Source organism: Tribolium madens, unplaced genomic scaffold (assembly GCF_015345945.1).
Source record: "Tribolium madens isolate multiple individuals breed KSU strain unplaced genomic scaffold, Tmad_KSU_1.1 Scaffold_97;HRSCAF=244;Tcas5.2_LG3a, whole genome shotgun sequence".
Lineage (NCBI taxonomy): Eukaryota > Metazoa > Arthropoda > Insecta > Coleoptera > Tenebrionidae > Tribolium > Tribolium madens.
The window spans coordinates 5,222,596-5,234,977 of NW_025401069.1; the positions used below are offsets into that span (position 1 = coordinate 5,222,596).

The 12,382-nt window shown below is 30.8% G+C and overlaps 3 protein-coding genes across 7 annotated transcripts; 2 read left to right on the forward strand and 1 right to left on the reverse strand.

Annotated features, from left to right (window-relative positions):
- The first annotated feature begins 1,036 nt into the window (after positions 1-1,036).
- Positions 1,037-4,669, forward strand: LOC123014924 (putative ATP-dependent RNA helicase TDRD12). 2 transcript variants are annotated; one of them, XM_044414239.1, is made up of 6 exons: positions 1,037-1,219; positions 1,307-2,194; positions 2,241-2,625; positions 2,969-3,338; positions 3,387-3,575; positions 3,625-4,669. In XM_044414239.1, the coding sequence occupies exons 2-6, from the start codon at positions 1,314-1,316 to the stop codon at positions 3,903-3,905; spliced, it is 2,106 nt and encodes a 701-aa protein (XP_044270174.1). In that variant the 5' UTR covers positions 1,037-1,219; positions 1,307-1,313; the 3' UTR covers positions 3,906-4,669. The 2 variants fall into 2 exon arrangements, with proteins under 2 accessions (XP_044270174.1, XP_044270172.1); XM_044414237.1 differs by having other exon boundaries at positions 1,037-1,205; positions 3,625-4,667.
- LOC123014927 (DDB1- and CUL4-associated factor 11) lies at positions 4,513-10,002 on the reverse strand. 2 transcript variants are annotated; one of them, XM_044414242.1, is made up of 10 exons: positions 9,530-10,002; positions 9,204-9,294; positions 8,364-8,468; positions 8,153-8,312; positions 7,956-8,102; positions 7,729-7,907; positions 7,336-7,675; positions 4,999-5,154; positions 4,843-4,949; positions 4,513-4,792 (listed from the first exon to the last, which is right to left on the reverse strand). In XM_044414242.1, exons 1-10 carry the CDS (start codon positions 9,652-9,654, stop codon positions 4,619-4,621), a joined length of 1,584 nt encoding a protein of 527 aa, XP_044270177.1. In that variant the 5' UTR covers positions 9,655-10,002; the 3' UTR covers positions 4,513-4,618. The 2 variants fall into 2 exon arrangements, with proteins under 2 accessions (XP_044270177.1, XP_044270178.1); XM_044414243.1 differs by lacking the exon at positions 9,204-9,294 and having other exon boundaries at positions 9,530-9,650.
- Positions 10,003-10,044: 42 nt separating this feature from the next.
- Positions 10,045-11,363, forward strand: LOC123014937 (leucine-rich repeat-containing protein 59). 3 transcript variants are annotated; one of them, XM_044414263.1, is made up of 4 exons: positions 10,093-10,134; positions 10,189-10,291; positions 10,345-10,404; positions 10,464-11,363. In XM_044414263.1, the coding sequence occupies exons 2-4, from the start codon at positions 10,196-10,198 to the stop codon at positions 11,310-11,312; spliced, it is 1,005 nt and encodes a 334-aa protein (XP_044270198.1). In that variant the 5' UTR covers positions 10,093-10,134; positions 10,189-10,195; the 3' UTR covers positions 11,313-11,363. The 3 variants fall into 3 exon arrangements, 2 of the variants coding, with proteins under 2 accessions (XP_044270198.1, XP_044270197.1); XR_006413352.1 differs by lacking the exon at positions 10,189-10,291 and having other exon boundaries at positions 10,045-10,134; positions 10,464-10,546; XM_044414262.1 differs by lacking the exon at positions 10,093-10,134 and having other exon boundaries at positions 10,141-10,291.
- Positions 11,364-12,382: the final 1,019 nt, after the last annotated feature.

Sequence of the window (12,382 nt, forward strand, 5' to 3'; positions counted from 1 at the left end):
TTTTATTTTGATTAATTTCATAAATTAACTACCTACGCTGTTTAGTGAACTGATCAAACTGTTACAAAGTGGAGTTACAAATTAAACAATAATTATATTGTAGTTATCAGGAAACAGTGAAAGTTTTTTAATAAATATTTTATTTTTAAAGAAAAAATTGTGGACTGCTTTGTGGGATGCTGATCACTTGATCAGTGTCATTATTCTAAACAATAATATATATCGATCAGAGTATCACTAAAATATCTTTATCTAAAACTTGCCTTAAATTAAATTTAAACATGTTTTCTCTACAATTACATTAAAACAATCTTTGCAGATAAAATTTAAAAACTACTACCTATCTTGTGTAACTATTACTACGACTTTAATTAAATTTCTACAAAGCACGGTACTTGGTTAAGATTAAGATATATTGAGACTAAATAAATTAATTAAAAAAAGAGAAACATAAAATGGCAGGATTTGAAAACAGTTTATTTGTATTTTCATTAAGAATACATTATATATCTTAAGATTTTTTAAAAGATTTGTTATAAAGATTTACAAACTTTAATACGTAACTAAATTCTAATAAAAAACAATAGTTATTCATGAAAAAAAAATTGTATCACAGGTCCGACTACTTGTACTTGCACTTGAAAAATAATACTTAGTTCTTTGTCTTGTGATAAACATAAACATAACTATTTTTCTTCCCGAGAGTGCTGAAAACGAGTTTCACATATAATTTATTCTGATATTATAGAAATTGTTCTGGGAATGAAAAATTGTCTGTTTTCATTTTCCGGGTTCAGTGTTTTGTCTACTTGCTTTCCCGTGGAACCAAAAGTACCTAATAATAACTATTTTTTGCTTCGATATTAGGAAAAATACTAAAAAATAACGTTTTGTAAAAACATGTAAGACTGGGTTTCCTGCAGTCTGCAGTCATGTTAACTTAAAAAAATCGATTTTTGCAGTGTTTCTAAAGGACTAGATTTATACAGTTTTTGAATTCGGTTATTTGCAACTTCGGAGCTTCGGACACGACCGCTGCAAAGAGGTTGAGGTTATGTCAATGTTTGTGTTAGAAAATACCACTTTCCGTATTTTCGGTTTTCACTCTATTGTGACTCTATTTTTCTGTGTATAAATGAAAATTTTAATGTGTATTCACCAATAATTGTGGGTGCGATGTGTGAAGGGCACTATTTTTGTTAAATGTAAGTAAAGTAAAGTAAGTAAATGTAAGTTTGGTTGAATAATAGCATTTTTTACGGCACCTCTTCACCTCAAGGATGATTAACAATTTGTTTTTGGTTAGGTACACTATGGAGAAGCAAAATATAATAACGAAGTACATACCCGCTGGCGTCAATGTTGCTAACAGTATTAGAGAAATAGAACCAAAAAGTAAAAAAGGTATACGCTTTGATCAAATACGTGAAAGCGATATTTGCTTCCCAGAAGAAGCTTGCAACACAAAACAGGAGAACTCTTCAAGCAAGGAATTACAGGAAATTAAAACCAAGTTGAGGGATAATCTTGAAGTTAGAAACAAAAGCAAAGAGCAACAGAAATTGTCTCTGCGAAAAGTTATTCATAAAAATAGTGGCCTTGCTATTGACAATTTAAACATTACAGTAAATGAAAATGTTGTGTGTCCCCCAAATAAAGAATTACAGAAAATTAAAACAAAATTGACTGATAATCCCGAAGCACGAAACGAGCAACAGAAACAGTCTCTGCGCAAAGTTATTCATAAGAATAGTGGCCTTACTATTGACAATTTCAACATTACAGTGAATGAAAATGTTCTATTTGGGAAGCTACCAAGTGAACCACATGTGGAGGAAACAAATGCAACGCCTGTTTCTTTTAAGGATATAATATGTGAAAGGCTTAGGAAAAGTAAAAAAACAAAACAAAATAAAATTGAAAATAGTCCAAGTACCATTTTTGATAAATTTAAGAAAAATAAAGTAGAAAAACTAAAGGAAATTGAAAAAACAAGTCCTGCTCTTAAAAAACAAAAGTGCGAGTGCAATGACTGTGATAAGTTTGTTACTTGTTCATTTTGGTTACAAAACAATGTTTCATTTGACGAAGCAGACAATACAAATGTGACAAAAGGGTTACCTTTACTGAAGAGTCAGCCAACTGAAAAAGAAATTGCAGTTCTCAAAACTTTCAATAAAATTATACTTCATGGGTAAGCTAACAAATTTAAAAAGGTTTTTACTCACTCTGTATTTTAGGGTGGTCATCCCAAAACCACTGTTTTCTTTGGATGAAACAAACATTGACGACAACATTCAGAAAGCACTAGTAAGAATAAATTGCACGTCATCTAAAGACATCCAGTCTTACATGTGGCCAGCCATCCAAAGAGGCCTAAGCACTTTTATGATTGCTGCTCCCAAGTCAGGGAAAACTTTAGCATATTTGCCAGTATTCTGCACATTTGCAATGGAAAAAAATGACAGATATGCAGAACTGGCCAAATATGAAGGACCCCTGATTATCATCTTATGCCCAAACAGTAAAAATTGTTTGGATTTGCATAATTTGATTTCGGCACTCATCCTTGACTGCTGGGATGCTCCTGTAGTTGAAGTTTTAACAGAAAATTCTCCGGTTCAGGTAAATTAGTGTAGACTGGGGTAAAAGCTATAAGTACCCACCTAGGCGTGTGTTTATGTGTACATATATTGAAAGGATTTTAATGTTGACATAAATCAGTGGCGTGCAAGTTGAATTTTAAAGCTCATTAAAAAAATTATATTTCATTTGCAATTTTTTGATAGTTTGAAAGGCCCAGTTTCTGGTACGATTAAATTTTACCGGTTTGACTTCTCTGAAATTGTATTCCGGAGTCGGGAATCCTATTCCAATTAGCAAAGTTACTATGTTACGCCACTGCTTCGTCTCCCCTCTCAAGTTTGGGCATCTCTACAAAATTTACATTATTCTTATTTGGTTTTAGAGCAATTGTGATATATTAGTAACAGTACCGTCAATTTTGGAAGAGTGCCTCAAAGCAGGAAAAGTGAGTTTAAAGCGACTGTGTCATCTTGCAATAGAGGATGGATATTTTCTTCTAAAAAACCACAACCAGAGTATGGAAAAGTTACTTAAAATTATAAATATTGCACAAACAAACAGGCCACATAGGAAAAATGTTCAAATTGTTGTAAGTTCAGAGAAGTGGTCAGCTGATCTTGAATTGCTGTTAAAGAAGTTATATATAACACCAATTGTCTGCTTTGAAGATTTTCTCGAGGCGGCTGTTTATTCTAAAGTGGAATTCAAAAAGAAGAAATTAAAGTCTTTGCATAAACTCTTTTATTTAGATGGTGAGGCTACTGTAAAAAATAAGACTCTTTTTAAAATACTATTTTTAGATGTGCTCAAATTGCACTACATGACCCAGAAAGCTGTTGTTTTTTGTGAAGAGGAGGAAATTTCAAATATCAAAGAGCACCTTGAAATTAACGGCGTGGAGTGTATCATGATTTCTAATGATCTAATTGAAGACGAAATTTTTGAAAATGAAGACATGTGGCGGTCTTTGCTTAAAGGACAATATAAAGGTAAAATTCTCCAACATTTTTTATAAAATCTAAACTAAATGTTTTGTAGTTTTCTTGTGTACCGATGCCCTATTTGAGAAAACAGCACGTGTATTAAACGCCAATTGGGTGATTCATTATAGTCTCCCATCAAATTGGGCGCAATTCCAAAAACGTTTTAGATGTTTGGTTGAAAATTTGTGTTCACCGTTTGATGTCAGGGATAATATCTATAAAACCAATGATAAATGCAGTTTTCTCCTCATAGATGAAGCTTGTGATAATCAGATATTTCTAGACTTCTTCGAAGTGTTGACCCGTAATTTAGTGACGCATTTACAGTTGAAGTAAACTGTTCTTTTAATATTTGGAGAAAGAACCTGTTTTATAATGCAATATTTTACCATTATATTGTGATATGATTTTTTAAGTTATTTTTTTAAGGCAAGGTTAAAGGGATTTTCTTTTATGTCTACCAAAGGGCCAAAACAAAATTTATTACAAAATCTATTACTTTTCAAATTACGCCTGCCTGAATAAACACATGTTTGTAAAAAAATAGCATAAAAGCATAAAAGTTTCAAAAATATCGAGAATGAGAAAAGCATTCGGCCAATCGTTAGGCATTTTTTTTTGCTAAACTGCTTGATAATTTTACTGTTTTTCTACCTATTACTATATTAAACACATTTGTTAAAAGAAACTCTTCCTACTCTCTAAGCCGTGTGATTTACGGCCTTACAGATACCTCGAAAATTCGTTTTAACCTGGTCTTAATAATTGGAGGAAGAATCTGTTTTATAAACCAACATTTTACATGTTACCATTATAAACTGTGATTTTTTTTAAATTCATAGTTTTAGGTTAGGTTTACAAATTAATTGATTTTTTGACGTGAAATTATGAGTTCAATTCTGAATCAAAGTTGTAATCCGCTTTCCATAAATAGGTTTTTGACAAAGTTTTACTTGTTTTTATTGTATTTTTAGTTGTACTCTTACAAATCTTAGATTACTCCATAAAAATATATTTAAAAAATTTGATTTTAATTAAGCATGCATAAACTATAGCTCCACACCCATCAACTGCTTTTTTAAAGCAAGTCGTTCGCTCCGTCTTGGCGGGTTCTGAGCAGTCTGCGTCTTTGACCCATAATTGGAACGCCGATTTTTTTCACAAGCGTTTTGATGTAAAGCGTCTTTATCTACGTATGTCCATCGGCCGACTCGCCCATCCCACTGAAACAACAGAATACAGAATAAGACTTCCTACGATCCACCGGGCTTACAGCAGACGTGAGTATTTCGTTTCTGTAAGGGTGCCAAGCCACATCCCTTACGCAGGCCTTGTGTCCGTGGACGAATTCTTCTATTTTGCCAGTAAGAGAATCGTAAACTGAAATTAATCCAACGTAATAATGGTAGCAGATTTTTGAAAAAAGTACTTATAAGATCTCCTGTCCCAGATCCTGTGTAAATAAATCTTTGGCCCGTCGTCTCCACTGGTGAAAATCTGCACCTCACGAGGGTTTTTATTACGACGTGACCTCGGTAGGTCATAATTGATGTATCGCCTTCTAGTTTGTCTTTGGAAGTAAACACTGGAAATAAAGAAAACACCCAAAAGAATCAAGAAAACCGACAAGGAAGGTAAAGTGTACATTATTTTTTATAGATAAGTGTACAGGGTGCTGCATTTTGGATGTCCGAATAGGGAATCTTCGAAACTAAGAGGTTTAGCCAAAAACAAGTAATACATTCTGGGGCTCATTTTTTGAGGAAATAATATTGGTTAAAACCGCATCCCGCTATCGTCTTTTGTTTTCGACTTATAGACAAAAATTGACATTTTAGCGAAATATAAAAAATTCATATCTTCGTTATTATAGAAGACACAGATTTGAAATAAAGACATTATAGAGGCACTTTTTTTACGTAGAATTCTGTTGTTGTTTCTGTTGTTTGTTTAGCCGTAATAAAATAAACTTGTATTTTTTTATATGGGAATCATAGATGGCTGTCATTTTTAAAAAGCTTGTTTTTTTTCTTATCTAAAAAATATATATTTGTAACAAATTATTATAATACATTTTCAGTAAAAAATTATCTTTGATTTTTGTTCGCAGTTGGCCATGAAAAAAATGTTGCATCTTCAACTAAAAGGATTTAAACTATATTATTCAACCAGTGTCATTAATAAAAGAGTTTTCTAAGTACTAAGTAATGAAAAAAATGCAAAATAAATCGCAAATCAACTTATTGGCGACTAATAACATTTCTTTGTTTTTAAACAAGCTAACATTACCATTGTAACTTCTAGTGATAGTGATAGTGTTGTAAAGAAAAGCCGCTTTAATTCTTCAATAAAATATATTTTATATGACACAAAAATGACGATATGGCTATTTAAATACCCAAATTTCGTCTATGTGAAACGTTATCCTACCCCCATTAGATCATCAAAAAAACGTTTTTTCAAATTGTGTTGACTGTTGACACATTTGTTTTTCCTATTTTTGAATTTTTTTAAAATATGTAATAATTTTGTTCTGAGGCGCTCGCATATTTATTCAATACTTCTAATATATCGTATTTTTTTAATTTATATAATTTTATCAATTTTTTCATCTATTTTACAGTTCATAAAACTCTTATTGATTATTTACACATTTGGAATGAAATAGTTTTTCCATGGCCAACTATTATCAAACAAAATATGTATTTCATTTGTTAAGTATAATTATAAAAAAATATTCTGTTACAAATATATATTTTTAGATCAGAAAAAAATAAGCTTTTCAAAATTGCCATAGCCGCCTATGATTTCCATTAAAAAAAAAAAGTTTATCTTATTACGGCTAAACCAATAACTGAAAAAAATTGTTAATTACATTATTAAATTCCTCGTAAAAAACTGCCTGTATAATGTCTTTATTTCAAATCCGTATCTTCTATAATAAAGAAGATATGATTTTTTTTAGATTTCACCAAAATGTCAACTTTTGTCTGTAAGTCAAAAACAAAAGACGTTAGCGGGATGCGGTTTTAACCAATATTATTTTCTCAAAAATAAGCCCCAGAATGTATCACTCGTTTTTGGAAAAACATCTTAGTTTCGGAGATTTCCTATTCGGACATCAAAAATGCAGCACCCTGTACATTATTTTTTGTAGATAGATGATTCTTGCATTTCCTATTTTTTTTTAATATAACTTTTATACTACATAAATTTAACTACCTCACCAGTAGATGGAAATATAAAGGAATAGTAAATAGTGCGAAGTGAGATTTTAATTTTTTTAGAAAAAAATAATTAACCAAATTGTTCAAAATCATAGATCATATTTTTATTCAACAGTCTGGCATAATGCATTATTTTGTAAGTGTGAAACAAATATGATTATGCGATAAAACTAATCTAAACATAAACATACAATTTCCTTTGTTTGATATAATTATCTGTTTTTGTTAAAAATGCAATTCATGTTTCGTTTTACACATGTACGATAAAAAAAGTTCATTCAAAATCATTGATAAACTTTTTTAATGATCTCAAGTGATAAGACACTTAATAAATAATTCACTATTAAAAGCAACATATTTCAAAGATTTTTAAGTTAATAACTTATTCATTTCGTTTCTGGTTGTGGCGGTTGTATTTTCGAAATAACCCGTCAAATGTCCGAGCGAAATGTGCCAAAAAAAATTTTTGAACGAAGAAACCGTGAGGTCAAAAGAATTAACTCGATTTATTTTTCAAAAATGGAAAATAAATAACTTACGTCTTTTAGGAACTTGCTGCCACCTGTAATCCCACGTCTGCTCGTGCACAGCCTTGAGTGACTTTTCCGCCGCCCTTTCCCCGGAAAAAATCCTAACGTCCCACAACTTAATGCTCTGGTCTTTGCTGTTGGAAATCAAATGTCTTCCGTCCCCTCTCGAGTCGATGAAGGTAATCCCATCCATGTGTCCAGCCAGTTTTCCCACCGGTTTCACTGACGACTCATCCAACGTCCTCCTGTCCCATACTTTAATCAAACCGTCATCTCCACCGCTATAAATTATATGGGAAGAATCGTCAGCGAAAGCAACACTATTAACGTCATATTCATGAGCTGGGATCTATATACAAATATCAAGTCGGAGATTTTTACACAAGTATAGACTTTATTCACCTTTAAAGTACGGCCACGTCTTTGGAGATCGTAAATGTACAAAGAACCATCGTTCGCACCACCCAGAAACTCTCTACCATCGGATGAAAATACAACGGAAAAAACGCAAAAACGACGACTAGTGTTGGTGAGACAAAGAGGCTCCTGATGGCTGCTCTCGTTTACGGAACATAAATGTACTAAAAAAAACAAACTCAATCACTGCTTTTCCTCGTAGAAAAACTTACACGAAGACGACCAAGTCGAATAAACAAACTGATTTTGATCAGGACTTATTGCAACGTCTATTATACTCCAACCTATGTCTCTTGCACTTAGAGTATTGAATAATTTGTAGGACGCATCGTCGGACTTGTACAATCGAATTTGTCGGTCTACAATATTTCATATTGATTTCATAAAAGAGATAATTTTGTTGTTATACCTTGAGACGCGGTTATGAACATTTTACCATCTTTCGAAAAAATACCACAAAACACTTTTCCGTTGTAAAAAGATAACACCGACATACTATTTGGTAAAAATCTATTGCTTAATCTACACTTTTCGGCATATGAAAAACTCCTATATGGACACACGCCTTTCTAAAATAAAATTATGACAATCGAGGCACTGAAAATTTCCTAAAAACTTACTTCTCTATTTAAAACCATATTTGATATATTCTGCGAAGACGGGATTTTTCGACTTTGTTCTCCTAAACCCGAAGCCATTTTCGTCGATAATGAAAATTCGCTTTTCTGAAAAAAAAATCAGTTTACATTTTTAGAATTAGATAACACTGAAAAAGCAAAATATGCACAATCAAATTTTTCTATTTATTTTTGTCTTCTTCCGTATCATTCAATTATTGATAAAAAATAAATGATTAAACAACATTACATTAGTCAGCAATTTTCAAGTTCCAAATCATTTGCCTGTGTACTAAAATTTCATTCTAAGAATTTCATTCAATTCTCCAACATAATAGTATAATTATTCACTTTTACACATTATAATGCAATTTTTAAGCCAATCCACTTTTAATGATGAAACATGTACAGAGTATTTTAGCTAGATTCCAACAACAATTTCATTGAAATTCAAATTCAATATTGTTTCTGGTGATAGTTAGGTTTAAATAGCCAAATTTAAATAAAAAAATAAATCAATTTCTTTTAATTAATTAATCAAAATAATTTCGCTGTTTATTTAATTAAGAATGCAAAACAACGTTTTCATAAATATATCAAAAAGCTTCTTAAATAATACTTACAACCGTAAAGTAATGCTGCTAACATTTATGTCTGATACCAATTAAGGTACAAAATGAGGAAATCAGAGCTGTCTCGTAACTTAACAGAGTATAAACAAAAATGTAATATAGCATTATTTTTACATACCTACTTTATTAGACATGCATACAAAATGCTTATTACATGAAAAATTTAGCAAAAATTGTTAATGTTAAAATAAAAGTGTCAAAAAGTACTCACATCAAGTATGGAAGTGTTTGGCTTAAACTTAATTTTTGGCACTTTGGGACCATCTGTTAAGTAATCTGCATCCATAATTTCCACTTGACCACTGGAAAAGTTACATGTTTATTAAATATTTGATAAAAACACTCAACGGGAGAAATATTTTTAACAAAGAAAAAAGATTTTAGTTTATGTAATTTGTTGTAATAACGAATTATATGTTCGTTAAATCAGGAAAACGTTTACTGTCGCAGAAATAAATTATTCAATTTGAATTTTTAATTTTTTACACTATATTTAGAAGCAAGTACAATGACACTTTTATGGAAGAATTTCCTCACCTATTTATCAAACTCTGCAACAAGGCTGCATACTGATGTTCAGTCTCGTAATCGGAATCGTCTTCAGACCCAGATCTTGAGTTTAAATCATTTTCTTCCATTCTCCTTGAAGTGTAAGATCCCATGGAATGTAGGGGTTGAATTTTTTTATTCAAGAACGTAACAACACTTCATATATAGATCTTCAGTTTCATAATAACATGTAATGTCGTTATTTAACCGAGTAGACAACCCAAAATAAAAAATATATAGAAAGCACTAATGAAGAGCAGATCTTTGGGAAATATTTTGACAAATGTAAAAATGACAATATTTTGACAAAATGCGCATCACGTTTACGCAACACACTCAGTATTGCCAAAACATCGCTAATAAATTACAATGCATTGGCTTTCATTTTCACTCTCGAATTATTGCTCACAAATTTTTGATTTGACCCAAAATAAATTGTTACATAATAATTTCTACAAAAAAAAAACTGGTTTCCCTACTTTCTTCCTGATTCTGGTTACATGCAATTATCGATTTTGGTAGCACTGCCACGCTTGTCACGTTGACAGTTGCATTTTTGTGGAAGTGGAAGTGACGTGGATTTTCAATTCTTGGTTAGTTTTACATTTTTCTATTAATTGATAACATAAACTTGTAAAATTATTAAGATTTCTAATGGCTCCGCAAAAAATAAATGTAAAAGAGCGGGTATCTGATGGAGAAATTGACCTTAGCATGTCAGATTTACAAGATGTTCCTGTTAAAGAAATTGTAACAATGTTTTTAACTTAATTATAACATAAAAACCCCTTTTTGCTTTGCAGGCAGTGTTCAAGAAGGCGACAAGTTTGGATTTGTCAAATAACCATTTAAAAACTTTGCCTGTAAGTACCAAATCGTTATCGACACGAAGCACAATTTTGCATATGTTTCTGTATTTCAGGACAATTTCACGACACTAACACACCTAACAAAACTCGATCTTAGCAAGAACCAGTTAACGGAATTACCGGAAGAATTTGGAGATTTAGTTAAGCTTAAATATCTTGATCTCTACCAAAATAAATTAGAATATTTACCTCTCAGCTTTCACAAGTTAAAAGCTTTGAGGTGGTTGGATTTAAAAGACAACCCCTTGGTGCCAGCTGTCGCTAAAGTCGCAGGACCTTGTTTGGATGCTAAACAGTGTCAGACTTGTGCAAGGGATGTTGTGAGTTTCTTCACTCAGGTGCAAGAACAGATTGCTAATGATTTAGAAAGTAGACAGAAGCAACGACAGAAGCAGCTCGAAGTAAATCAGCAGAAACAAATGGATAATATCAAGAAGAATAAAAAGAAAGAAAAAACTAAACAGAAAAGAGAAAACGGACCTGTTAAAGAAAATCTCCCAAAATCATCTAACAAAAAAAATAAAATAGTTCCACCTTCTGCAAAGAATTCTGAAAAATCGTCCTCTTTCATTAAACTGCTTTTAACTTTACTCATTCTTACTGTATCAATTTTGTTTGTGTTAACTTCTGTAAAATATGAACATACACGTAGTATTGAAAATTCTTGTGTAGACTTGTACTACAAGGCTGTAGATTCTTTGTCTCCTAACATGAAAGTGTATGCAACAACCGTGGGGAGTTATGTAAGATTCGCTCATGACAAGACTGGGAATCTTACACTTAATGTTGTGAATTATGCTAAAAATTCAGAAAAGTTTGTAAATGCATATGACACCTTTAGCAAATATGTAATGACAATGTTCCACAATGTTAAAGAACAGTACAAAAAGATTGTTTCTTGAAAGTTTTCTTGTGTTTAAACACATTCTTTTTGAATAAAAATCTAAAATCTACATTGTTTTGTTTTTGGGTCAGTAAAAATCATTTCATTAGACCACGAAAAAAATATTAAAGAGACTTCAGAATAGAACAGAAGATACTATTTGGTATAACAGCGAAATCTCTTAAGTGATGAAACGCATTTTTTATTTCCATGTTAGACAAGACTATAAATAGAGTAATAATATTTTTAAAGTGGTTGGGTAATTGACGTATTCGCCTTCTCACTGTAAGTCTTAATCCAACTGTAACTAAAAAAAAAAAAGAAAATTTTTGTTCTACACGTAAACATTTATGATAAAATATGGTTCGAAACCTTTCAATGATATCAAATAATTTTTATGTGAGATAAAAAATAAACAAATAAATAAACATCAGTGTTATTTAAAAAATCTTTGATTTACCATAAATTACAAAACATTTAAATTTTCAGTGCAAAAATGTGATTGTACACTTATTCTAATCATTAATTCGGTATACCTCTCACTTACATTAGAAATGATAGGTGAATGAATGTCTTACTCGAAAAAGTAAGTGTGCTAAATGATTTTGAATTATATTTCCATATGAAAATTTTAATTTTATTTTATTTGAGACAAAATCTATTCGAATTCAATAAAAAATATTTTTTGACGGTCAGAAAAAATAAATAATGAAAAATAAATACAGTGAGCGACAAAATTATGGAATAATCTTATTTATTGAAACTGAAAATATTTTGTTTTGCCAAAAATGCTCGAACAGGTCAATTTTTTTTTAATACAAAACTCTCAACTTGCTTTAAAATTGTATATTTGTCTTTTTCATATTTGTTGATATTTCATTTTTTGGAAGATTTTTTTTTAAATAGATTAATAGAATTAGCTGAAAAAAATTAGGGGTTTCCATTTTTAAAAAATGTCGATAATGTCATTACTCAAAAACCAAAAGGTGTAAAATTTCAAAACAAGTTGAAAAATGTGCATTTAAAAATAAATTGACCTGTTCGAACATTTTTGCAAAAACAAAAATTTTCAGTTTTAATATGATTATT